The sequence below is a fragment of the Spinacia oleracea genome, chromosome 3 (genome assembly GCF_020520425.1).
Source record: "Spinacia oleracea cultivar Varoflay chromosome 3, BTI_SOV_V1, whole genome shotgun sequence".
NCBI classification, from domain to species: Eukaryota; Viridiplantae; Streptophyta; class Magnoliopsida; order Caryophyllales; family Amaranthaceae; genus Spinacia; species Spinacia oleracea.
In genome coordinates, this window is record NC_079489.1 from 78,420,179 (window position 1) to 78,448,135 (window position 27,957).

General features: G+C 40.5%; 2 protein-coding genes and 1 long non-coding RNA gene across 7 annotated transcripts; all 3 read right to left on the reverse strand.

Moving 5' to 3' along the window:
* Nucleotides 1-13,062: 13,062 nt before the first annotated feature.
* Nucleotides 13,063-17,257, reverse strand: LOC130469133 (uncharacterized). Of its 5 annotated transcripts, XM_056838098.1 has the most exons (7): nucleotides 17,165-17,251; nucleotides 16,875-17,078; nucleotides 16,675-16,782; nucleotides 16,516-16,597; nucleotides 16,332-16,433; nucleotides 16,082-16,226; nucleotides 13,063-13,080 (listed from the first exon to the last, which is right to left on the reverse strand). In XM_056838098.1, the coding sequence occupies exons 1-6, from the start codon at nucleotides 17,167-17,169 to the stop codon at nucleotides 16,128-16,130; spliced, it is 600 nt and encodes a 199-aa protein (XP_056694076.1). In that variant the 5' UTR covers nucleotides 17,170-17,251; the 3' UTR covers nucleotides 13,063-13,080; nucleotides 16,082-16,127. The 5 variants fall into 5 exon arrangements, 4 of the variants coding, with proteins under 4 accessions (XP_056694076.1, XP_056694077.1, XP_056694074.1 ...); XR_008929508.1 differs by lacking the exon at nucleotides 13,063-13,080 and having other exon boundaries at nucleotides 16,013-16,226; nucleotides 16,675-16,756; nucleotides 17,165-17,257; XM_056838099.1 differs by lacking the exon at nucleotides 13,063-13,080 and having other exon boundaries at nucleotides 16,013-16,226; nucleotides 16,342-16,433.
* Nucleotides 17,258-17,525: 268 nt separating this feature from the next.
* LOC110802467 (uncharacterized) lies at nucleotides 17,526-23,739 on the reverse strand. The gene is made up of 9 exons (XM_056839284.1): nucleotides 23,683-23,739; nucleotides 21,214-21,546; nucleotides 20,379-20,383; nucleotides 19,597-19,903; nucleotides 19,272-19,502; nucleotides 18,866-19,165; nucleotides 18,319-18,741; nucleotides 17,941-18,216; nucleotides 17,526-17,810 (listed from the first exon to the last, which is right to left on the reverse strand). The coding sequence occupies exons 1-9, from the start codon at nucleotides 23,737-23,739 to the stop codon at nucleotides 17,526-17,528; spliced, it is 2,217 nt and encodes a 738-aa protein (XP_056695262.1).
* Nucleotides 23,740-24,415: 676 nt separating this feature from the next.
* LOC130469134 (uncharacterized) lies at nucleotides 24,416-25,879 on the reverse strand. Its single transcript, XR_008929509.1, has 3 exons — nucleotides 25,659-25,879; nucleotides 25,244-25,376; nucleotides 24,416-24,472 (listed from the first exon to the last, which is right to left on the reverse strand). It is a non-coding gene; the product is annotated as an uncharacterized lncRNA (long non-coding RNA).
* Between the last annotated feature and the right edge of the window lie 2,078 nt (nucleotides 25,880-27,957).

Sequence of the window (27,957 nt, forward strand, 5' to 3'; positions counted from 1 at the left end):
CGTTTCCGGCAATATTTCCGATTTCGGCAATATTTCTATTTCCGATAATATTTTCCGATACGTACCATGTTTCCGTTTCCGGCAACATCTACGACTTGGATAATATTTATATTTCCGATACGATCCAAATTTCCGTTTCCGGCAATATCATCGTTTCCGGAGTATTCTTTTCTTGCCTGTGACGATCTCAGCTCCCACTGAAACCAAGATCCGTCGATTCCGAATATCCATAGATGGAGTATTTAATGCCATTAAATACTTGATCCGTTTACGTACTATTTGTGTGACCCTACGGGTTCAGTCAAGAGTAAGCTGTGGATTAATATCATTAATTCCACTTGAACTGAAGCGGCCTCTAGCCAGGCATTCAGCTCACTTGATCTCACTGAATTATTAACTTGTTAATTAATACTGAAACGCATTTATTAGACTTAACATTGAATGCATACTTGGACCAAGGGCATTATTTCCTTCAAGGTCTTCTCTTCAGACAAACACCAGTTCCCCCAAACGGTACAAAAATGCTGCTGAGAAGACGGCTCAGGAGAAAGTGAAGGATGTGTATGCCAGCGTTGATAAACCTGTGCAAACTTCGGAGAAGCCTGCTCCGTCTGTCGAGATTGTAGAAGTTGATCTGATGGCTAAACTTAACTGGAAGCAGGTGTTGAGTGATCTGATAATGGAGCCGTCCGGTCCTCCCCTGCCCGTTTCGAGGCACAGTCCGAGTATAAACAGATCTGCCAGTTCGGCCTCGAAGTATGGTGTTATAGTTCGATCTGGCGATTATATTGAGGATAAGACGGTTGCTCTGTCTCCCGATACTTTAGCCGGCCTCGCCTTCCCTCCTGGTCATAATAACGAACACTGGCAGCCGTCTGTTGATGTGTTAAGAGGCGAGTCCATTCTGTTTGACCGTCCAAAGGATGGGGGCACCTTGGGTTATCGGTCCCTACGTCATGTTGTCACTCCTGCCGACGGTGTGCCGCAAGAGATTGAGACGCCGGCTGCCTAGCTGATGCATGACTTGTATTCGGTACGTATCTCTTTTTGTAGTTGTGTTAATTGCTGGCTTTTTGTATTTACTCTTGGTTTCAAACGTTCTCTTACTTCTTATTCCAAACATTCTCTTCCTTAGGCGTCGCAGTGTGCGACCGAGCTTGTGGAGTGCTATCGGAGTTATCAACGTCGTTTAAAACGATCACAAGCTGAAAAAGATAAACTTCAGGGTGACCTTGAAGAATCTGTCAAGACTGAAGGTAAATACCGGGAGAAGATTGCGCAACTTGAGCTAGATGTTGTTGCTGCAGGCAACAGGAAGGCCGACTTGGAACTTCTTCCAGCCAAGTTGGAGGAAGAGAAGACGAAATCAGCTGAGTTGCAGGTGAAGTTAGATGCTGCGCTGAAATCTGCTCGGGAGGTTGAGAAGGCTGCCAGGGAGGGTCGAAAAGCTGTTGCACTGAAGGCCGTGCAGAGGTTCATGAAGTCTGACTTTTACTGCGAGGAGATGAAGGGGCGTTACAATGGTGGATGGACTGCTGCCCATTGCTGTGCGGTTAAGGCTTTAAAGCTGAAAGGCGCTGACTGGCAAAAGGTTGAGACGGCCTATGAAAAGGGGGATCATGAGAAGGCTCCTGGCCTGGAGACCCAAACTTTTCATGACATGGTTATTCAGAATGCTGACCCTCGCCTTCTACCTAATAGGGAGATTCCTGAGTCTGCTTATTGGAGCGATGCAGACGGCTCAACTTGACGGTCTTGGCAGTCATCACCAGGCTCTTCCTGTGGCTCTTCCAACAGTTTTTTCAGGCCTCGTACTTGTTAATATCTGTTGGTAGTTTTGTGAATGTTATTGGCGGATGTAATTTGTAAACAATTTCTTTTGCTTCTTTTTAGCTGTTGTGGCACTCGCCTTTTGTTGCGTATTAGTGTTTCAAGAATGTTGTGTTCGTCTTGACTGCGCCGTTTGTGGCGTATGTTTGTGCCGTTAAACAGCTACTCACTCCGCATTTTGCTATCTTTGGGTGGTGGCTGTCATCTCTGTATTTCTCAACTTTTGTGTGATGCATTTAATGTATTACTCGTTTGTTTGATTGATGTCGTATTTCATTCAACTTGTTACGTATTGGATTTTTCCAACTATTGTGTTGTGCTCTATCTTGCCTCATTGCTGACTGAGCCAATGTGCTCAATTATCAGACTTAATTATATCGTATCTCGCATCATTGCTAACTGAGCCAATGTGCTCAACCTTTTGCTTTTATTTATATCATATCTTGCATCATTGCTGACTGAGTCAATGTGATCAACCTTTTGCTTTTGTTTATATCGTATCTTGCATCATTGCTGACTGAGACAATGTGCTCAACCTTTTGCTTTCGTTTATATCGTATCTTACATCATTGCTGACTGAGCCAATATGCTCAACCTTTTGCTTTCATTTATATCGTATCTTGCATCATTGCTGATTGAGCCAATGTGCTCAACCTTTTGCTTTCGTTTATATCGTATCTTGCATCATTGCTGACTGAGCCAATGTGCTCAACCTTTTGCTTTCGCTTATATTGTATCTTGCATCATTGCTGACTGAGCCAATGTGCTCAACCTTTTGCTTTCGTTTATATCGTATCTTGCATCATTGCTGACTGAGCCAATGTGCTCAAACTTTTGTTTTTAATGCCATGTCTAATTTACCTTGAATATACTTGCAGTTTATATATTAGATTTCAAAATATGGCTCTGTCGGCCCTGTTACATTATGTTTTCGTACAACTTCATGCATGGAATTTTCTTAAGGTATCTGCGTTCCATGAGTTCTTCAGTGGTGTACCATCCATCTCCATCAGTCTGTATGATCCAGCTACTACTTCTTCCCATATTTGGTAAGGCCCTTCCCAATTTGCAGTCAGTTTGCCCTGCTTTTGAGCCTTGCCGGTTGCTGCCGTCCTGCGGAGTACAAGGTCGCCTACTTCCAGTTTCCTATGTTTTACCCGCTTGTTGTAGGCCCTGCTCATTCTGTTCTTGTATGCTGCCGACTTAATTTCAGCTTGCAATCTAACCTCTAGCAAGAAGTCTAGCTGGTGCCTGAGTAAGCTGTCGTTTTCTTGTTCTTCGTAATGCTGGATGCGGAAGGTGGGTAGTGCTACTTCAGCCGGTATGACTGCTTCTGATCCGAAGCATAGTTTGAAAGGGCTTTCTCCTGTTGCTTCTTTTACCGTCGTTCGATTACCCCATAGAACTTCGGGGACTGTATCCGCCCATTTGCCCTTGAATTCATCCAGCTTTTTCTTAAGGGCTATGAGTATCTGTTTGTTTGCAGCTTCGGCTTGCCCGTTGCTCGGCGGGTGGTGTAGACACCTACTTTTGTCCCCATTCCCGAAAGGGAAGGTTCGATGATGAAAACGTAAATCTCCACTTGACAACGCATCTCCTATAAAATAACGAATCTAAATTCCCCTTTTCATTTCACCCGAAACCTGCTATTTATAGAAACCTGCTATTTATGGAAACCTGCTAAAAATAGTAACTGCTGTAATGGTAGTTGTTAAAAGTGGCAAGTCATAAAAGATAGAAACCTGTCAGAATTAGGTGTTGCACTCCAACATAAATCCTAAATGAGATAGAGATTATGAGAGAATCCTATTCCTAATATGATTCGAAAATAAGAGTTACGTATTAATTAAAATCCTAACGAGCCTAGAGTTCGTAACGGGCCCAGACGCATCCCGTCACAAGGTTAATATGCACTAAAAGACTCAATTAAATCTCAAATACTCCGGGCCTGGGCGCTGAAAATACCTGGTACGTGTTTTTTCCTAATTCCTCGTGGATTAGAGTTCTACAATTCTATCTTTCCACGAACTCTTTTCTATAAATAGGGCCTTAAGTTCGACGTGAAAAGGACACACACAACAAACAATTATATTTCTGAGTATTGACTCTGAACCCCTAAGCCTAAGCCTCACGCTGCAAAACCAATCACGCGTTCTATCGCAATCGATCCATAAATCGAACAGAACGTATCCCGTCCCATAATTTGAGATTCGTTAAATAAAAGGAGAAGTAGCAAAGTCAAAGTGGTTAGTTTTCTGAGAACTGTGACGCACCTCTCAAGGGTGCGTCGTAATGTGTCCATTTTCTATGATTTAATTGCTTTCCTCGCCCTTTTATTAACTGTTAAACTAACTAAATCTGATTGTTCGATCACGCTTAATAAATATGATATTTTTGGGAAATTGGATTATCATGCTAGGTTCCTTAAAACAATCTAAATCAGATAATCGCGCTCGATCTAGTACTATATGTTGCATATTGTTAAAATCAACTCAGATTAGTTTAATAGTTAACGCATGTCCCTTCAATTATTTATGCTGAGCTAGTAAGGATATCCTGCCTCTGGAGTTATCGAAGAGGGAGTACTCCTCTCGGTAGTTACAGTCCCCCGAACCCTCAATCTCTACCATGCGGGTGTACGTTGAGCGATCCCCACCACCAGGGATCACAAGGGAACCTACGGCCGTCGTGGTCAAACATAATTGCACTCCCTTTATGTCACGATAACCAGGTTTTGTCAGTTTTTCTCATTGTCGTTAAAAACTGAATGGCGACTCTTATATTACTAGTCAATTGGGTGTAAACTCACAGGAAATCCAATTACACTTGATTTGACAAAAAGAAGCGTCACACCCACGAGGGACGAGGTCACGTATTAGCCTCGTGCTTTTTCGACCCCCTCATAGTGGCGACTCCACTGGGGAAAGTGAAGGAAATACTCGTGCTTGTAGGTAATCAAAATAGCCTAAGGGTGAAACGATCCTACCCCGCGTTTGTTTCCCCATCAAGTTGGGACGACCTGAAAATCAGCATATTAATGTGAACGGGCAGAACCGCATAACGAATCTTGGCTCCCTTGGTGTTTCATCTCGGGAGTTGGGACTAAGGATACCCATCGCCAACCGGGGGGTGCATACGCTTCGAATGTTGTCCACTCGGCACTTTCGCTAGTAGTACACCCGTCCCAAACCCAATCGCTCGCCCACTAGGTCCCTCTCTCCTGCATGCCCCCTTGGCTTGCACTTGCGGGTTGGCCTTCTGGGACGAAATTCGTCTGTTGAAAGCACTACCCCGACCGGGGCATGTGGTGGATCTGCGATAGAAGCGGTACCAAGCCAGGCGCAAATAACTACCCATAGAAGCCTATCATAAACTACATGACATATTATTATTGCCTCATGATGGAATGTTAGTTATGTGTAGCGAAATATATGATCGTGTGTGACAAACTATCCTAGAAAAACCAACGACCTTGAAAATTGCCCAAACATTCATAAACCAATTGGCCAAAGAGTTATACCAAAATACGTGTTCCGCAAACCCGAACGATCGCCACAAAAATAAGCGACGCTCCGGGATGGCCCGTAACGAATCCCACGGACGCTGCACTACGCGTAAAGGACGTTATTAGGCAAGCACGCAAAATCAAAGTCGCATAAACAAAAAGGTAGACGCAAACAGAAAACGAGGACCAGCCAGGGACGCATTTTCAACGCCCCTGACTGGGCGCCAGAATTTCTCACGCCCTACACTGGGCGCTGAAGTTGCTGCTTGGCCTTCTGGTCAGGCACAACAGCCTCGGTGCCCGCGCATAAAAAATACGTAGCAAAAAAAAAACTTTCGAAATTTTTTTGCTGCGAGGGCGTATGAAAAGGCACTCGATTCTAAAAGCGACTAAAAATAATAATAATAAATAACTCTTTGTGTCGTTGTTAGGCTTCCTACGACGATAATGCTCGGCACCAAAACCGAGCATGCTAATTAAACGACCTTGAATGTCACATGGGCAAAGTATTCAAAAAATGATGTTCGAATAAAGTCTTCAAGAAAAAAATAAATGTTCAAATGAAAAATAAGTAAATCCGAGTCTAGACTAGGCTATGCCAAAGTACAATCTAAATCCTAAGTCTTAGTTGTCTTATCCATAGAATCGGTCCTAATGCTTGGTGTCGTTCTGCAAGTCAAAAGGTTAAACCATATTGAGTCTCCCTTCCTAACATTTAAATCAATAAGCACCCATATGTAATTGTCATCCCTTGCTAAGAGTCTACGGCCTCAATACTCTCTCTCACCCATAAAAAGAATATGTTATGTATTTGCAAAATGGAAACGGTCACATTCTGAAAATCATTCCCCCATAGTCGCACAACCCCCAAAGTGAACCTAAGGTGTCAATACCTTTAGCAAAAAATTAATGGCCTCAAGGCTTATGATCACATTGGGTCACGACTATCATAGTCCTCTCGAGTCACTCGCTCCTTGAAATACTACTAAGTACGGACTAAAAGATTTTCCATGAATGCAACATGACCAACCATGAAAATACCCAAATCGGCATACCATAAGGCTACCATTGGGGTAAAGCAATACACACTAAGAGAGAAGCCGCACTAATGATTCTAGTCTTGCAAAAATAAAAATTCGATCTCCCCAATTTACTACCTTGCCAACATTAAGCAAAATGGCGCATGACAAATGAACACCCAAAGGTTAAAATCTAAAGTGTCAACCAACGAAAGTTATGGTCCAATTAGCCTAAGTCTGAGAGTCGCTTGGTCAAGTATTATAGGCTTACGCCATGTCGTTATTTTGAGTCTAGGCCACCTCCTTGTATTCATACACGGGTTATTATCAGAAAGATTAATGAAAGTTTGAGTCTAAATCACAACTTCCAATTAAATCCCAGAAACTGGAATCTGAAAAGAAGCAAAAAATTATTTTCGATGTAATTCTTTCGTTAAAATTCAATAAGGTAAAAACAACATTTTGAATCTACGCTATTTGCACATTTTAAGAAACGACTAAATACGCTTGCAAAGTAAGACAATTTAAAGGTCCACCCTAGGCCTACTAAAGCTAAAGGTCCACCCTACGCCCTACTAAAATTAAAGGTCCACTATAGGCCTGCCAGACGAGGCTCACTCAGTCTCGCCTCGTGACTCAAAGACCACAACCATCTACCTTTTAGCCCAAATAAATAAAAAATTGATTGAAGGATTTATGTTGGGGAGAAAATCCCAAGCAAAAGGAAAAAATAGAAAGAGAAAAGGGAGAGCGAAAAGCGCGAGCCATGGAATACTTATCCCGTACCTCCCAAAGTGCAACATTTACCCAAGTAAACGAAGGAAAAGAATTGAGTCAACCAATCCAAATCATAAAATTCTACGATGTCTACCCTTTCCAATCCTTATGATCTTAGACGCCTTCGCTCTGGGGCCCCTGTTCAGCACATTTAACCCATCCATGTTCTCATTGCCATAACCCAAGAAACCATTACCTCAACTCTTGTTCCTGAACTTGTTGTCAGCTGCAAACCACGCACGGTCATTGACACGTGCGTCATACCCATTATTTCCAAAGCACAAACCTGCTCTTGCACAACCATTAGCATAATGACCATCCATGATTCGGTCCAACCAATTTGCAAAAATATTAAAGCCTATAGAAAAACAAGAATAAAGAATAGAAGTCCCTTATTGAAATTTAATTACTTGCAACCCAAGTCGAAAGAAAAGTCAAAGGAAGAATCCAAGTCACCAAAATGCCAAAACGAGCACACATCGAAAAATAATAAGGGCACATACCCTTGCCAGGAGGAGCACTCACACTCCTAGGCACTTAGCCAAGACTCAAAAGATCGCTTTGCCTCAATCGAATGGGGGCTAGCGCAAGCGTCCATGACCTCTAAAGTACTCGACTTGACCCTCCCTAAAAGCGAACTAACTCACTTAAAGACCTTCTTTCACCACTAGACATGGTCGTTCGCTTAAAGACCTTCTTTCACCCCTAGACACAGTCATAGTCGCCGACAAGTAGTAAAGGCAGTAAGCTTGCAATAAAGAGGATTATTCTACGGCATCGCCCCATCGTTCCTTCGAACTCAGGGCACCCGTTCATGGTAACTCAAATGCTTGCGAATCCCCTTCGAAAAAAATCAGACATTGTCAATAGGACTTGACACTTAACCAAGGCTCACTCTACTCAGACATATGACATGGGCATCTAAAATCGAAATCTGAAAGCATCATGGGAAGACATAACAACAACTAGGGGCTAAAAATTGAAATGAAAGAGCTAGGGAAAGAACTAGGTATACCTTGACCTTTTGTGCAGACATACACCAAGTAAATCTAAGTCGATTTGAAAACAGTTTATATTCCCGCAATTCTGGAAATGGTGGCCCTAAAAGCCTAAAGCATATGCCAAACGGGCACAAGTATATCTTGACGCCTGCACCTTGGCTTCCAGCAAATCCTTAGACAGCATTCCAAAAATCGTAACAGTATTTTGATTCACTCATGTAATCCTGTACGAACCCTTCTATAAGTCAAACTTACTTAGGACACCTCGGATTGTACACAGTAGGACTCGAATTTTAAATAATTTTCAAAGACTTCTTCGAACATAATAAAGTGTCGATGGTTTAGTCTAAGTATGCATTTATCTCGATGTTGCAAGTGAGTCAAAAGATTTCTAAATATGGTTATCGGTAAAGAAAGGCACCTAGCTTTTGGTCAAAGCATATTACAACATGTGACTACCTTGACCATGGCAATGTCGCACAATACGACATTTACAAGAGAAGTAGCAAAATCACTACTCAAACGTACCTCGCACTAAAACGAGTCTGGTTCAAACTATTCGTGATCCATGTCACCATGAATGCATAAAAGCGTATGCCAAGCATTATAGCACCAAGCCAATCCCGTAGCTACAGTTGGGGGCTTGAGAAAAACACTCTAAAAATGCTCGAAATGACGATTTTATCGCAAATTCTCGACGCTAATGCTATACATACGTCATAGGGGCACAATCCTAAGGTTTGATCATGTAAAACGAACCTTAGAATGGCTACAACCCCTCCCAAATTCTAAACACTACTTAGAATACATAAAGTCACCCCACTAACAAGGGTAACTGAAAATCGCGAGTCACCAACACTCCGATCAAACTACTGCACATAACGCTCGCCCTACAAGCGCCCGTTACACAGTCTACCTCGTTCCAAAGGAAAAGCGAAAGAAAAAAAATTAAGGATAAGAACTGTCAAAATATACTCAGAAATCATTTTCAACGCCCAGAGCTGGGCGCCGATATCTTTAACGCCCCAGCCTGGGCGCTGAATCTTTCTGCTAGCCAAGTTTTTCCCAGATAAAAAAAAAGGGAAGAAACACCTATGAATCCTCGCATTGAACGAAGTAATAAGCCGTGCAAACCCACGCAGAAGATGCTACACTTATTCGAACACCTGAACGAGGCATGATGAAGTACTCCAATGCAAAAAATAATAATTTCCCAACACCTGGAGGAATGTTCTAAGACACGCCGTTAGGCCACACAAGCCTACGTCGCACCATAAGTTCAACCGTCCCACGGTACAAGTCTAAAAGTAGAGTAAGGCATATTGCACTAATGTAGGCACGACCAAAGAGCATGTGTAAAAGAGGCAAAGACTACTTATCGCCCAAATTCAAAATGCAAGCCACACGACTTCTACATTAAGGATTAAAGGTAGCAAAATATTACCTACCACGAAAGGGATAGCTCGCACCTACACGAGCGGAACCCCAAGGCATCTTTCTCGAAAGAACCTACAAAAATCGTACGCCAAAAGGAAGCATCCCAACATGCATACTTGGGGGCTCCAAGCTACGAAACAACCATAGCAAAATAAAAATCTCGAAGCAAATGTTTGAACAATCAAAAGGGCACGATGTTTGAGCCCACCTCGTAAATGGGCCTGAACCCTATCAAGCTTCTAAGCAAACTATTCAAAATCAGTCATTGCTCAAAAAAAAAAATGATTCAAGCAAACTGATTAATGGACCGCACACAACGACCATTCTATGAACGCTCATTCGCACATTCATATCATCATTCTAAGTATCGAACATTTACGAACGCGTTCAAAAGAAGAAAAACAAGAGAGAGAAAAACGAACGAACAAGAGGCCAACTGTGTCATCAAGAAACCTCGCCAGAATTCATTTTCAGCGCCCAGCGTCGGGCGCCGAAATCTTTAACGCCCAGGCACGGGCGCCGAAAATGAACCCAGGCTCAAAAAAGGCCCTAACTTCTAATGGGCCCTGCCGCATCCATTCGACTCGAATATTGCCGATTTCCTTACTGAAAGTAGCACCTCACGACCTTGTCAAAAGTAGCACACCACTAAGAAGATCGCTCGCACTTACGAGCACGATCCCAAACACAATCAAGGACATTACAAAATGCGTATCCCCAAAGAACCTCTTTGACAAAAACTGACCGCCAAGCACGAATGCTTGGGGGCTCGAAAGAAAATATATATTATGCAAAGTTAAAATAATATTCCCAGACTATGCTGTACGAAGTCCCGTGTTTGGATGTCTTAAAAAAATAAAACCGGTTTACGACCTCAAGACAAAGGTCGCCATTGACACTTATACATAGTCCCCTAATCAAGGACCCAAGTAGTGGCAAAATTGAGCCGTAAAAACTAGCTCAAAACCATGAAAGATGATGACCACAAGACAATGGTCCGTCTAAGCACGTTATCAGCCCACATTCAGGTTGTAACTAAATCCGAGCATCCCTCGAAAGAATTCGCTCCTGCGAGAATGAATAAGAAAAGAAATTTTCAAAAGAAATCACGATGAACAAAAGAAATAGGAACTTGCCCATCTTCAGCGGGCAAGATCGCGTCACGAACCACGCGAGTTCCAAATTGAAAAAACGAATTCAGGGACGTCCACCCTCAGCGGACAGGGCTCGCCCACCTTCAGCGGGCGGGGTCTGCGTCACTACCCGCGCAGGTCCTCAGTTTTCAAAAATGAAAAAAATATAAAATCTTCAAAACAAAAACAGGCTCGCCATCTTCAGCCGGCGGGGTCTACGTCACAAACCACTTAGGTCCTTATTTTCAAAAAAAAAGCAAACAAACTTCAAAACAGACTCGTCCACTTCTATCGGACGGGGCGTCCACCCTTAGCGGACAGGTTCGCCATCTTCAGCCGGCGGGGTCTACGTCACAAACCGCGTAGGTCCTTATTTTCAAATTTCAAAAACAGATTTGTCCACTTCTATCGGACGGGGTGTCCACCCTTAGCGGACAGGCTCGCCATCTTTAGCCGGCGGGGTCTGCGCCACTAACCGCGCAGGTCCTTAGTCGCTGCAGCGATAACTTTTTCTGATTTTCCGTTTTTTCCAAAAAATAACGATGTGAGTAGCTTTTGGTTATCCGTTTTTCCCAAAAAAGAACGATGTGAGAAGCTTTTGGTTTTCCGTTTTTCCAAAAAAAAAGAACGATGTGAGTAGCTTTTGGTTTTCCGTTTTTCCAAAAAAGCGATGTGAGTAGTTTTCCCTTTTTTCAAAAATTAAAAGATTGGTTTTCCGTTTTTTCCAAAAAAAAAAGAAAAAAAGAACGATGTGCTGGATTTTCTTCGTTTTACGTCCCATAAAAACAAGGGGGTTTTCTCGTTTAGCTAGCCCTAAAAATGAGAATCTTTAAAAACATTTTTACCTCGTGGTTGGGCTTGGCCAGGCCTAATTACACTTTATAGCTTTAATTTTGAAAACATCTGTAGCTACTCCCAATGACAAAGTGAGGGAGTTTCTACGCACCTTTAGATCCTTCCAATGACAAAGTGAGGAAGTTTCTATACTATCCGTTGACAAATCCCAATGACACGTGAGAGATATGTCGACACTTCAAGTGATGACCCTTAAGTCAAATGTTATCACTCGGGGGCTCGTGAGACCCTCACCAAAACAGGTCACCATGGCTTGTGCGACGCACTCCGTCTAATACTTTGACCATCGTCTTACTCCAAGACTCAGTCAAAGTGGGGGCTAACTGTAGACACCTACTTTTGTCCCTATTCCCGTAAGGGAAGGTTCGATGATGAAAACGTAAATCTCCACTTGACAACGCATCTCCTGTAAAATAATGAATCTCAATTTCCCTTTTCATTTCACCCGAAACCTGCTATTTATAGAAACCTGCTACTTATGGAAACCTGCTAAAAATAGTAACTGCCGTAATGGTAGTTGTTAAAAGTGGCAAGTCATAAAAGATAGAAACCTGTCAGAATTAGGTGTTGCACTCCAACATAAATCCTAAATGAGATAGAGATTATGAGAGAATCCTATTCCTAATATGATTCGAAAATAAGAGTTACGTATTAATTAAAATCCTAACGAGCCTAGAGTTCGTAACGGGCCCAGACGCATCCCGTCACAAGGTTAATATGCACTAAAAGACTCAATTAAATCTCAAATACTCCGGATTCTAGGAATCCCACTAGTGGAAAAAATACCTGTTGAGGGGGGCATTTTGGGTTTATTGAGGCGAACAAGGCCCGCTGCGACATACGTAGCTTCAACAGCTCAGTGATCTGTTGAGGCGGGCTTTGTTCGCCTCAACAGGTGATCTGTTGTGGGGGGCTTTCAAAAGCCCGCCTCAACAACCTCTACAGAAAAGCGAAAAATGAGGACCTGTTGAGGGGGGCATTTAAGAAGCCCGCCTCAACAGCCTCCTCTGTTGAGGCTCACTTCTTAAATGCCCCCCTCAACAGGTCCTTATTTTTGCGCCAATACCAGTACATTGGCGCCATAATTTCATATGTTGTTGAGGCGTACATTAAAAGCCCCCTTCAACAACATTAATTTTTTTTTTCCAAATTCTTTTAAAATATAAAATAGGCGGCAATAACCACAACTAGATATATACTCCATTGAGTATTGAAACCTGTACCCAATCAACACCAAAATAGCAAAGGTATGAATCTGCTTATCTTTGATAAATAAATCATTACATTAACTTCATTTATATTAACCCAACAGAGCAAATTAAAGCGTATATATAGTACGTATGTTTACAATTTTTAAACACCTAGCTAGTCTAACAAATTACAACTAATATTAACAACTAAAGACAAAAGGCTAGAGAGCTAATCTAACAAATGTCTCTAATCCAGCCACTTAGGTCCCTTTAGATCATGCATTACAAACCTTAAGTAAGGTCGTGTTGACTTTCTTCCAATCGACTCGATCCCTAGCCTGCAAGTTGCATGGAAGGAAAATATATATGAGTACCAAAGTTTACACTCACGATATTGTCTTTACATTCCATTGAAGCATAAAATTAAAAGATATAGTTGCAGACTATAGAGATAATTAAGTACGTTGTTGACCTATAACGACCTAATGAGCCTTAAATGTGCATAAATAGATTCGAATGAGTTTTAGAAAGTTAAAACTATGTATATTATTCATGTAATAAGAATCAAATGAGTCCTTAGGTTCTTTAGTTCAAAGTTGGGAGCGGAAATGTCATTTTAGCTCTAAACATGACCTATAACGACCTAATGAGCCTTAAATGTGCATAAATAGATTCGAATGAGTTTAAGAAAGTTAAAACTATGTATATTAGTCATGTAATAAGAATCAAATGAGTCCTTAGGTTCTTTAGTTCAAAGTTGGGAGCGGAAATGTCATTTTAGCTCTAAACATGACCTATAACGACCCAATGAGCCTTAAATGTGCATACGTAGATTGGAATGAGTTTTAGAAAGTTAAAACTATGCATATTAATCATGTAATAAGAATCAAATGAGTCCTTAGGTTCTTTAGTTCAAAGTTGGGAGCGGAAATGTCATTTTAGCTCTAAACATGACCTATAACGACCTAATGAGCCTTAAATGTGCATAAATAGATTCGAATGAGTTTTAGAAAGTTAAAACTATGTATATTAGTCATGTAATAAGAACCAAATGAGTCCTTAGGTTCTTTAGTTCAAAGTTGGGAGGGGAAATGTCATTTTAGCTCTAAACATGACCTATAACGACCTAATGAGCCTTAAATGTGCATAAATAGATTCGAATAAGTTTTAGAAAGTTAAAACTATGTATATTAGTCATGTAATAAGAATCAAATGAGTCCTTAGGTTCTTTAGTTCAAAGTTGGGAGCGGAAATGTCATTTTAGCTCTAAACATGACCTATAACGACCCAATGAGCCTTAAATGTGCATAAATAGATTCGAATGAGTTTTAGAAAGTTAAAACTATGTATATTAGTCATGTAATAAGAATCAAATGAGTCCTTAGGTTCTTTAGTTCAAAGTTGGGAGCGGAAATGTCATTTTAGCTCTAAACATGACCTATAACGACCTAATGAGCCTTAAATGTGCATAAATAGATTCGAATGAGTTTTAGAAAGTTAAAACTATGCATATTAATCATGTAATAAGAATCTGAGTCCTTAGGTTCTTTAGTTCAAAGTTGGGAGCGGAAATGTCATTTTAGCTCTAAACATGACCTATAACGACCTAATGAGCCTTAAATGTGCATAAATAGATTCGAATGAGTTTTAGAAAGTTAAAACTATGCATATTAATCATGTAATAAGAATCAAATGAGTCCTTAGGTTCTTTAGTTCAAAGTTGGGAGCGGAAATGTCATTTTAGCTCTAAACATGACCTATAACGACCTAATGAGCCTTAAATGTGCATAAATAGATTCGAATGAGTTTTAGAAAGTTAAAACTATGCATATTAATCATGTAATAAGAATCAAATGAGTCCTTAGGTTCTTTAGTTCAAAGTTGGGAGCGGAAATGTCATTTTAGCTCTAAACATGACCTATAACGACCTAATGAGCCTTAAATGTGCATAAATAGATTCGAATGAGTTTTAGAAAGTTAAAACTATGTATATTAGTCATGTAATAAGAATCAAATGAGTCCTTAGGTTCTTTAGTTCAAAGTTGGGAGCGGAAATGTCATTTTAGCTCTAAACATGACCTATAACGACCTAATGAGCCTTAAATGTGCATAAATAGATTCGAATGAGTTTTAGAAAGTTAAAACTATGCATATTAATCATGTAATAAGAATCAAATGAGTCCTTAGGTTCTTTAGTTCAAAGTTGGGAGCGGAAATGTCATTTTAGCTCTAAACATGACCTATAACGACCTAATGAGCCTTAAATGTGCATAAATAGATTCGAATGAGTTTTAGAAAGTTAAAACTATGCATATTAATCATGTAATAAGAATCAAATGAGTCCTTAGGTTCTTTAGTTCAAAGTTGGGAGCGGAAATTTCATTTTAGCTCTAAACATGACCTATAACGACCTAATGAGCCTTAAATGTGCATAAATAGATTCGAATGAGTTTTAGAAAGTTAAAACTATGCATATTAATCATGTAATAAGAATCAAATGAGTCCTTAGGTTCTTTAGTTCAAAGTTGGGAGCGGAAATGTCATTTTAGCTCTAAACATGACCTATAACGACCTAATGAGCCTTAAATGTGCATAAATAGATTCGAATGAGTTTTAGAAAGTTAAAACTATGTATATTAGTCATGTTAAGGACATACCACAACATCTAGCTTCCCCCTTAAAGGTTTCAATTTCAAGGAAGCTGAAAGAAGCTGTGGAAGCTAAATATAAAGAAGCAGGAGCAGAAAAGGGAAAATATGTAGTTTTTTGGCAGCAATTTTTACTAGCTCATACAATGTAAGCTTGTTTTTACTTAAACTAAAGCCACATGAGAAACTATGCAAATCTAGCAATTCCAAAACATTGAATCTTCGTCACAGTTGCATCTGAGCAGTTGTTTTGAAAGATAACACTGTAAGAATGCAGTCTAAGTGTATATATTCTGACCACACACATGTATACAGCAAATTTTGACCACACACATGACCACTAGGTTACTAACAAGACTACAACATTCTGCCTTTTTAGAAGAACCAATTCGAAGGTGAACTAGATCTAGCACATCTGCACACACATTCAACTTAAGGGTATCTAAGGGGCAAACGAACCCCACAATCCAAGTGCCGAGCAAACAAATGAAGCAAAGCAGAAACAATAACATACAGAGCAGCAACAGAAGCAAACAGAGGAGAAACACACAGATGGAAGTGAAATTCTAAAGACCACCAGATCAGAATTCACATGCAGCAGCAGCAAGACCAGCAGATTAGTATTCAAAGCAATAAATTAGCAAATCCAGCAGACTTGTAATTATGGAAAAATTAAAGAACTTTACCAAATCCATGAAGATATAAACGCTTCCATCTTTGTGTCTAAACAACCTAAGTAAATAAATACTCGGTTGTAAAAAACTTAGCCCATTGCTCACGAACCACATCTATTTCCTCATCGGTATAAGGCGCATTTCTTGGAGTGTAAGCCTGAAATAAGTAACGTGATAAGTAATGCTACTTGTAAATTAAGAATTCTACTACGTAAAAGTACTAGTATTAGTAGTTCAACTAACATATGGTAAAAGAACGAACATTATCTAACCGCTCATCAGTGTTATGGTGTAACGTGACTATTTCATGCATGAACTTCATAACGTAATAGCCACACTCGCGGGCGCCGACTTGTTGAGCACACTGATTTGGAGATAAATCATAAATTATATATCCAAGTAGTTACCCAAAAAAAAAGTAAAGCTAATTAGTAAGCATGATATACCTTTACATGGAAGCCTTTCAACCCCTGCATAGTCGCTCTATTCGGACAAATCCCATCATTAAACTTGTACACTTGGTATGCCCTGGAAGTTGAGTAAAACTTCATGAATCTGATTCGGCACGAAAAGAAATAACTTAAAAAGAATTGAAAGTAACTTACAAACACAAGATTCCCCATGCACTATTTTCTCGGTTGGAACCTATCGCAGAGTCGAAAATATACGCACAACCTCTACGTAGGTCTAACACGTACAAAATCCAATGATTTCTGCATTATATGTAAATGTTATTGCAACCTTATGCATGAAAATAACAATAACATAGCTATTTACCAAATATCGATCAATCTCTAACACTTACTCTTGATGGTATGGGATCAAAAACCACTTGGTAATGTTAGGATCACCCTTCTTCTCCTTTTCAATTTCAGCATTGAAAACTACTTTCAAATACATTGATGCAGCCTGAGGGTTGGCCTTGATTCTAGAGCTTGACATTGCCTCGGGACAAACAAACCCAATCTGAGAGTTGTCAAATGCAAAGGTGTGTTCGTGGAATAAACACCTACAAAGTAAATGTATAATGCAAAAATTTCAAAAACTATTATAGTTGACAAAACCAAAAACAAAAATATCGATGGAAAAGTTTACATCATATAGACTTGGATCACTGAAATGTTGAGGCACGCCCCTCTAAGGAACTCTTCAACGTCAACCTCATGTACATAAGTTTGTCGATCTTCGTCATAATGCCAAACCGAAGCGGGCAATGGGATTGAAGTATTTTTATATACATCACCGGGCTCCGTATTGATGATAAACTTCAAATAATTGCATGATGGGCCAAGACCTTGAATTGTGTCGTCTGCCAAATTTTGCTTCTTACTTTTGGCGGCTGATTCTTCAGTTTTACGATCACAACTACCTACCATCTCTTTGGATTTCTTAGAGTTCTTCGACTTCGATTTCGACTCCAACTTATTTGAGCATGAATTTTCCTGTAACAATAATGTTAAGCTAGCATGAAAAGTTCAGTTTTGATTTCAGTGTTGAAGCACAGGGGAGTGGGAAGCATATGGTTTACCTTGGCCGTTAACTTCAGTGTTGTCTTCTCTTTGGACCCTAAATCAAGTGTTGCCTTCTCTTTGACAATTAATTCTGTTGTCTTATCTTTGAAAACTAATTCTGTTGTCTTCTCTTTGACAATTAATTCGTTTTTCTTCTCTTTGGAGCTACCAACCACCTCTTCAAAAATCTGACTCCTGGACTTCTTTGTTGGGCGTGGAGTAGAGTACTCCTAAACAGAGGTAGAAACCAAAGGAGTTCAAGGCTCTGAATCTAATTCTAAACAGAGGTAGGCAAATAGCAATAATAAATAAAAAGATGCATAACGCAATGAATGACAATTAATAATAAAAAATTTATACCTCGTCTTCTTCGAAAATCACCAAGTGAATTGGCCATTGCACAAAACTAGCAAGAGCCCTGCCTAAGTTATTGAATCCATCTCCAGTAGGTACCGGAAGAGTGTCATCATCATGTCCGTCGTAAATACAATCAACTTGGACCTTATAATGACTAGGCTTCATCGATCTAAAGTGTTGGTCCAACGAACCATCCAATGGGTACGCCATACCATCTGCCACTATCACTTTGTTACCCAAAACTTTATCCTCAAGGGCAAGACGACATGGAGTTATGGCCTTCACAAATAAATTTACAAAATTTCAGAAATCACTACAAAGTACAATATTAAAAACCTAGCTAGGGGTGTTTTGAGTGTATGCACTATAGAGAATATATACCTTCAGCTCGCGTGGTTGCTGCGATGAACTCGGACAACAAGTTACGAGTGCACGGTTAACATCAAACTCATCACTTACAAGAGTAGAATCAAGTGCGGGGGTAGAGAGGGTGTTTAGTTGACCGGTTGCTTTCAATGTGGCTAGTTGGTTTTGGAGGGCCTCCGCCACCTTTCTCTCTAATTGATCTTCAAACTCCCTTCTCACCGAAGCTCTGATTGATTCGATAGCCTCCGGTGATGGTTCAATATGGCCACATCTACTACTTCGGTCTATTGGACCGAAAGCAACTTTGTAACCGACATTAACTCCACCTGTTGCCTTGACACGCCCACGGTGATCCTTTTTTCCCATAGCCTTGGTGAGGGCATCTTCTCCCTGGGTGAATGAAATATTTCCTTTTCCCTCTTCTTCTATGTACTCCAACTATAAGAATTAGGAAAGTAAAAATTAGATGGTATACATGATGGAAAGGAGAAGCAATCTTAGCAATAGAACTAGGAATTAGGAAAGAAAATGATATAGAACGTAAAATTTCATATGCACTTACAGCCATCTTAGCAATATTTACGGCTTCTTTATCATTCGGGTCAACTTCCCACTTTCCCTCTTTGTTTTTAACTTGATGAGCCAAGATCCACTCTACTGATCTAAACTTCTTAAATCTATCTGGCGCTGTGGTGAGTGATGAGGTCACTGAGGAGGAGCCACTTGAGAGGGTTAAAGCTGCCTCTGGCGGTAGTCGCCCATCATTTATCCACTCTGGTCTCTTTCTAACATAACCCTTTTGGCCTGTGCGATGTGGGTGCTTGTTTTGTAATGCACTTTTACTTGCTTTTTCTCTACGAACCTGTCAAAAAACACATAAAGAACATGTCGAACATTTAAAGATGGCAACAACAAACTAATCATATAATTATATAAAAAAATATCTAGCAAAGTAAATTCATTATTACCAACATCTCCGGCTTGTTTCGTTCCATCACAAATGTTTTCCAATCATCCTCTGTGATTTGATGGTAGATGTCCCAAGGCATGTCATTTGTCTGATGTTTCGGCATTTTTTCTTTCTTAGTTATCCAACGCCGCGTTAACCTGGACTTGAAAGCTCCAAAGCGTTTCGCCACACACATATGAAAATATTTTTCTCTCCTTTTAGCCGGATCATCAATAATGTGGAACAGAAGCTGTTAATTTTATGGATAAGAGATTGTTAGAAACGTATGCTACACAAATAGATAATCTAGGAGAATACAAATCAAGTTTTTATTCAATGTTTACCTTGGTCTCCTCCCAAAACCCCTTCTTTGTGTGTTCATCTAACGTTGAATATTCTTTCACATTAATGTTAATTCTAGCAGCACAAGACCGAACTTGCTTCCCGTATTCTCCTGACCATTCTCCATCGGGGATTCCATATTGATTATACTGAAGATGCATAGGCTTTTTGGCTTGAACTCCTTTTGACGGACCACGGAATTTGGTCTTTTTACTAGTGTTGGTACCTTGTGATTCCCCCGTAGGATGACTAGCTCCATCAATTCCCTGTATTTCATTATCACGATGATCATCCATGGTAGCTACGGTCCTGCAACAAAGAAAAGAGAGCAATACTTAGTAAAGGGAGCAATACTTAGAAAAGAGAGCAATACTTAGAAAAGAGAGAAATACTCAGTTTTCAGTTATAATAAAATTGATACATGTTTCAAATGAAGACTATGAAAGTCTGCCTACAAAACAAATTCATAAAGAATTTTGGTTTCCAAACGAAATAATGACTACAAAACAAATTCAATTACGGGAATAAGAGAAAAGTAAATATGACAAAAGACTATTGTGCTCACTCGTCTACTCTTTAGAGAAGCTCAGCATAAATGAAATCTTTAGTTGTGGTTAGCAAAATGAAGTCATGGGCAAGTAGACAACGGGTAGGTTGTGTATACATTATGTCTTGTTTTTTTATATTAAGGGCAAAATGCTACAATTGGCCATTTACAAAGCTATACCAAAAATAATGGCCTTATGGTATTACACCTAACATGCAAAACAATCCCAAATCAAACCTCACCTAAAAAAACAACCCAAAAAAAATCATAACTGACCAGTTCTACGCACTGATCTGCACAGCTCAGATCAGAACTGTGCAGATCAATGCACAGAACTGATCAGAACTGACCAGTTCTGTGCACTGATCTGCACAGTTCTGATCTGAGCTGTGCAGATCAGTGCACAGAACTGATCAGAACTGACCAGTTCTGTGCACTGATCTGCACAGTTCTGATCTGAGCTGTGCAGATCAGTGCACAGAACTGATCAGAACTGACCAGTTCTGTGCACTGATCTGCACAGTTCTGATCTGAGCTGTGCAGATCAGTGCACAGAAATGATCAGAACTGACCAGTTCTGTGCACTGATCTGCACAGTTCTGATCTGAGCTGTGCAGATCAGTGCACAGAACTGATCAGAACTGACCAGTTCTGTGCACTGATCTGCACAGTTCTGATCTGAGCTGTGCAGATCAGTGCACAGAACTGATCAGAACTGACCAGTTCTGTGCACTGATCTGCACAGTTCTGATCTGAGCTGTGCAGATCAGTGCACATAACTGCACAGTTCTGATCAGTTTTGTCCACTGATCTGCACAGTTCTGATCTGGGCAGTGCAGATCAGTGCACAGAACAGAACTGATCAGTGCACTGAGAAGCTAAAACAGTACTTCACTGAGTTGATTAGTGCAATTGGCCAAACACTATTCAAATTTAAGTAGTCAAGATAACAAAAATTCCAAGGCGCACAGGCTTTCAGATATGAATAGAAAGAACAAAGTCAAAAACTTCAACAATGCATCAAAAGTGAAGCCCGAACTTACACATGTATGTTTCAATTACGATTCGTAACCCATATTCCTTCCGTATGATCTGTACGCATATGATTAGTATTATTTGCATCCTCCTCTTCTGGCAATGGTTGAACAACCATTGGTAACGGAGGTGTGTCATCATACTCATCATACTCATCTTCATCTACAACATCATCAATACCCAAAATATGTCTTTTTCCTTGGGCAACAACACGCCATCTAGGATCAATATTGTCAACCACATAAAAAACTTGCTTAGCTAGTGATGCTAGAATGAATGGCTCGTCACTGTCACTTAGTCGATCAAAGTTCACCAAGGTTAAACCCGGGAAAATTTCATCTCGCTTCACACCATTTTGGTTGTTAGCCCACTGACACCGAAAAACAGGGATCACAAAATAGGTATAATCAAGCTCCCATATTTCTTCGATAACACCATAATATGATTGTGTTGAATCAACCGACCTTTTATCCTTAGCGCTTTCATAGACCCTAGATGATGCAACAACCTTTACTCCACTATTTTGCACTACACTCTTTTCATCTTGCCTTCTAGTGTAGAATGTGAACCCATTGATATCATATCCTTCAAAAGATCGAACACATAGTCGAGGACCTCGAGATAACCACTTGATCGTATCAGAAACATCATGGTCTTGTTTCTTTCCAACTTCCTTCTTAAACCATTCAATAAATGTGCGATTATGTTCCCGCATCAACGCTCTTTCCTTCAACTTAGGATTACAATGTTGCAATTCAAGCAGATGCTTTTCTAAATAAGGATGAACCTCTGTAAGATGCTGCAACACACAAAGATGTGCCTTCTTCTTCCTCTCCGATGGAGGAGATATCACATTTTTACCAATTACTCCCTCCCCTGCGAGCCTACCAACATGTCGAGATTTTGGAAGTCCTATTGGTTCAAGGCTTGACAAAAACTCAGCTAGATATCCAGAAATCTCTTCTTTATGGACTCCCCGAATGATACTACCCTCTGGATTAGCCGGATTCCTTGCTTTGTCCTTTAAAGTCTTAAAAAATCTCTCAAAAGGATACATCCATCTTAAGAAAACCGGACCACATAACTTGACTTCGCGAACTAAATGGACAATCAAATGCACCATTATATCAAAGAAAGAAGGCGGAAAATACATTTCAAATCGACATAGAGTTTCAACAACATCATTGTGCAAAGCATCCAAAGTCTCCGGATCAATCACCTTAGCACATATGGAATTGAAAAACAAACAAAGTTTTGTTATAACATGTCTCACGTGTTTCGGCAATATCCCACGAAGTGCAATTGGCAAAAATACATTAATCAGTGCATGACAATCATGAGACTTCATACCAATCAACCTAAGGTTCGAGAGAGACACTAGGCGCTTAACATTCGACGAATATCCCGAGGGAACCTTAATGCCATGTAAGCACTCACAAAACTTCTTCTTCTCCTTTCTCGACATTGTGTAACACGCTGGAGGCAGAAAGGTCTTTGTACCATCCTTTTTTTTAACAGGCCACAAATCTGGTCGAATATTCTTCTTTTTCATATCTTTCCGCACATTCTCATTGTCCTTGGTCTTTCCTGGTATGTTTAGCAAAGTCCCGATAATAGCATCGCACACATTTTTCTCAATGTGCATTACATCGAGACAATGCCTAACCGACAAATCTTTCCAGTAGGGAAGATCCCATAATGGAGACACTTTCTTCCATAAAATACCCTTTTTAGACTTGGACTTGAAGCACTTACCGTATTTGGTTTTAACATTTTTGATACGTTCATAAACTTGTGATCCTGTCAAAGGTGTACGAGCTACTCCTTCCTCGGTGAACCCATTGAATTCCTTCTTCTTCTTACGATAAGGATGATATCGACTAAGGTGCTTCCTGAAATCTGGGTAGATATTTTTCTTGAAATGATCCAACCGTGTGGGCTTCATGTCCTCTTCACATATAGGGCATGCTTGTTCTCCTTTGGTTTTGTACCCAGACAAGTTTCCATAGGCCGGAAAATCATTTATGGTACAGAAAACCATTGCCCGCAATGTAAAGTTTGAGTTGGTGTGAGCATCGAACATTGGAACACCTTCATTCCACAAAAATTTCAAATCATCTATGAGTGGAGCGAGATACACATCTATATCATGTCCTGGCTGCTTAGGCCCTGAGATGAGGAGTGACAACATGATATACTTGCGTTTCATACACAACCATGGAGGAAGATTGTAAATTGCAAGAAGAACCGGCCAAGTGCTATGTTGACTACTCAGAGAGCCGTATGGATTCATCCCATCTGTACATAGAGCAAGTCTCAGATTTCTAACCTCCTTGCCAAATTCAGGATACTTCTTATCAATAGTTCTCCATTGAGGAGAATCAACCGGATGTCTAAGGAATTCATCTTTCTTCCTCCCTTCCGCATGCCACCTCAGATACTTAGCATTCTTCTTTACGGAGAACAAGCGCTCAAACCTAGGTATGATCGGAAGATACCACAATACCTTGGCGGGCGGTCCCCTCTTAGCTGAATTGGCCCCTTTACGCTTGTAACGCGACATAGAACACGTTGGACACTTATCCAAATTTTCATACTCTTTTCTGTAAAGAATACAATAATTTGGGCAAGCATCTATCTTGACGGCCTCTAAGCCTAAGGGATTCGTCAATTTGTTGGCATAATAGGCAGAGGTGGGAATGTCATTGCCATCGGGAAACCAAAGACCTAGTCGTTTCAATAATTTCGTGAAACTTTCTTCGGTCCAACCACTCTCCGCTTTCAAGTTGGAAAGTGATGCCACACATTCTAACAATTTGAATTTGTACACCCAGGGTACAAAGGCGTCTCAGCAGCCTTTAATACCTGCTCGAGTATGTGAGGTCGTCCATTCAAGTGATCTTTCACCGCATCCATCATTTCATTTATTTCATTATCTTCTTGCTCATCATCATCCATCTCATTATTCTCAGAAATATCAGAATCACTCTCATCACTCTCATCACTCTCTGCCAGAACATCAAATTCATTCACACTAGAACTTGGACGATCAAGTATTTTCTCACCATGCCAAAACCAGACATGGTAATCTTGCTTAAACCCACGACGAAATAAATGATCCTCAATTTCATCAATATCACCTAACCGCCTTACATTGTTACAATCACGGCAAGGACAATAGATCTTTGCGGCTTTCGTATTCCGTTGGTGTGCTAAAGCACATCTAAGGAACTCCTTAACCCCACTCAAGTATTCCACCGTAGTATGGTCACCGTACATCCAACGACGACTCATTTCTAATAACACAAGGTTTTACACAGAATTAGATAAATCAAGCCACAAATTCTTAATTTTGACACAAGAACTATACATCAGAAAAATGGTAAGACCTCATCTCAATTTTAAAACCAAACAAAACAGGAATATGTGTCAACATTAACATTTATTAGCTTCACATAAGATTTCACAGGAATAAACTAAAATCGATTTAAGTATAAACTAGCTTGGCATAAGATCTTTGTTCTCTAATGATGCAATCTTATCCAAAGATAAAATATCAGTAAAAGCCATCCTCCAGTACTCAATTAATAGATCCCAGCGATGCTCATGTTTAGGTTTTAAATTAGTTACGAAACCCGCATTCAGTGTAAATAAACCCATTTGCACATTAGGTTAGCGGAATTGGGAGACTACACTTTGAAACACTAACAGGGTAGCAGAAAAAAGGCAACGTATTCACTTGGATTGGGTTCTGTTCGGGTTAATTCGGTTTACTTCATATTCATTCAGCTAAAATCAGATCAATCTAGCGATATCCTCAAACTCTGACTACCTTTTTTCAAGTACAATACAGGTCCAATAAGAAATCTTGAAGTAAATAATCCAGTGAAGGCCAGGTTTATTACCACCAAGTCATATACAAGTAACCTCGTAGATGTCATTTTAGCATAATATCAAGGCAATCTGGCAGACAGTCAGTCAGCTCTAAGTATCAGAGAATAGTGATAAACAAAAGAAAGGTGCTACCTCATAAACAAAAGAAAGTATCAGAGAACCTCATAACCTACCTCTACAACGGGTGCTATAGCATTTGAGCCACTATTTCCTCCCTTCCCAACATCAAGTTGAATTGAGATGTTGGCCTGAGACAAATCCACCCCAAATTCAGTCGCTCCTGGGTAATTAAGTCTCTTTAGTAGTCTGTCCAATGCCAAAAGCCAGACATTAAATCAAATGGCATTTCACCAAAAGCCATGTAATCCAAAACAGAAAACTAACCTAGCACGAGAAATTCAAACAAAAATGAAATTCAAGCAGGAATTCAAACAAAAAACAGATGGAGTTAGGTCGAGCAGGAATTCAAACAACAAACAGGGGCAATTAGGTCGATGAACAAGGGAAATCAAACAAAAATGAAATGAAGTGGAAAATGCACGAGAAAAAAGAGGATTATCACCCAAATAATTGCTAATAAAAACTAACCTAGCTTCACAAATCGATTGTGTGAAACAGATGGAGTCGCGCGAAGGTAGGAAAGACGACGGTGGGGAAACTCTCCTTCAGATGGTGGTGGTGGAGCCGCGCGGTGAGGAAGGTGGTGGTGGTGGTTATGGTGGTGGTGGAGTCGCGCGGTGAGGATAGGTATGCGTTGGAAGAGATGTGAAGTACGACGAGATGTGAAGAGATCTAGCTTATCTGTTTGGCGGTGGTTGTAATTGATTTAAATTTAATGTAGCCTATTGAGGCGGGCAATTAAAAGCCCCCTTCAACAGAAAGACCCTATTGAGGCGGGCAATTAAAAGCCCCCTTCAACAGCTTCTTTCTATTGAGGCGGGCAAGGAAAGCCCCCTTCAACAGCTTCTGTAGAAGCGAACACCACAAAAGCCCGCCTCAATAGAATAGTAAAATATTTGACCCGCGTTGACTAAGTAGCTATTGAGGCGCGCTTATGTATGCCCCCCTCAACAAGGGGGCTACAACAGGGGTTTTTTCCACTAGTGTCCGAATCTGACTAAGAAAAACGGCCCAGATCCTATTTTCAACGCCTGGCTCTGGGCGCCGAAATCTTCAGCGCCCAGGCCTAGGCGCTGAAAATACCTGGTACGTGTTTTTTCCTAATTCCTCGTGGATTAGAGTTCTACAATTCTATCTTTCCACGAACTCTTTTCTATAAATAGGGCCTTAAGTTCGACGTGAAAAGGACACACACAACACACAATTATATTTCTGAGTATTGACTCTGAACCCCTAATCCTAAGCCTCACGCTGCAAAACCGATCACGCGTTCTGTCGCAATCGATCCATAAATCGAACACAACGTATCCCGTCCCATAATTTGAGATTCGTTAAATAAAAGGAGAAATAGCAAAGTCAACGTGGTTAGTTTTCTGAGAACTGTGACGCACCTCTCAAGGGTGCGTCGTAATGTGTCCCTTTTCTATGATTTAATTGCTTTCCTCGCCCTTTTATGAACTGTTAAACTAACTAAATCTGATTGTTCGATCACGCTTAATAAATATGATATTTTTGGGAAATTGGATTATCATGCTAGGTTCCTTAAAACAATCTAAATCAGATAATCGCGCTCGATCTAGTACTATATGTTGCATATTGTTAAAATCAACTCAGATTAGTTTAATAGTTAACGCATGTCCCTTCAATTATTTATGCTGAGCTAGTAAGGATATCCTGCCTCTGGAGTTAACGAAGAGCGAGTACTCCTCTCGGTAGTTACAGTCCCCCGAACCCTCAATCTCTACCCTGCGGGTGTACGTTGAGCGATCCCCACCACCAGGGATCACAAGGGAACCTACGGCCATCGTGGTCAAACATAATTGCACTCCCTTTATGTCACGATAACCGGGTTTTGTCAATTTTTCTCATTGTAGTTAAAAACTGAATGGCGACTCCTATATTACTAGTCAATTGGGTGTAAACTCAAAGGAAATCCAATTACACTTGATTTGACAAAAAGAAGCGTCACACCCACGAGGGACGAGGTCACGCATTAGCCTCGTGCTTTTTCGACCCCCTCACAGGTGGCAGACTATTGCGTATGCAAACTTGACTCGATAGTTCACCAGGAATGCCTGGATAGGCGCGCAGTCGAACTGGCATCCGTGGTCGAACACTATCGTTGTCGGTATTCCGAACCTTGTTATGATATTCTTCCAGATGAATTTCCGTACTTGGTTGGCTGTTATCTTTGCTAACGGCTCAGCTACGATAAAAAATTTCCTACCCCCAGAAGCTGTTGTGAAGGGTCTTACAATATCCATTCCCCATTGGGCGAATGGAATTGGATTCAGAATTGACATCAGATCATTTGCTGGCATGCGTATTACTGGGGCGAACAGTTGGCATTTCTCATATTTCTTGACATAGTTTTGTGCATCCTCGAGCATAGTTGGCCAGTAGTAACCTTGTCTTTGGCAGATCAAAGAAAGTGTCTTTCCTCCTACATGGTTTCCACATATACCCTCATGCATCTCTTGATTAATCTTGCAGACTCATATGCCGTCAAACATCGGAGCAGGGGGAGGCTGAATGCTCTTTTATAGAGTTGTCCCTGATATATAACGTACCAGCAGACGTCTTTTTTGACTTTCTTTGCCTCGTTGATGTTGGCCGGCAGCACCCCTGTCGTCTTGTACGTCCAGATATTATCGTACAATTCTGTGTTTCCCGTGATGACCATTACTTCTTTCCCTTTATCCTTCGTGCTTCTTCTGTGCATGATCTCTATCATTACTGATCTATTGAGCTCGATTGCTTTCGAACT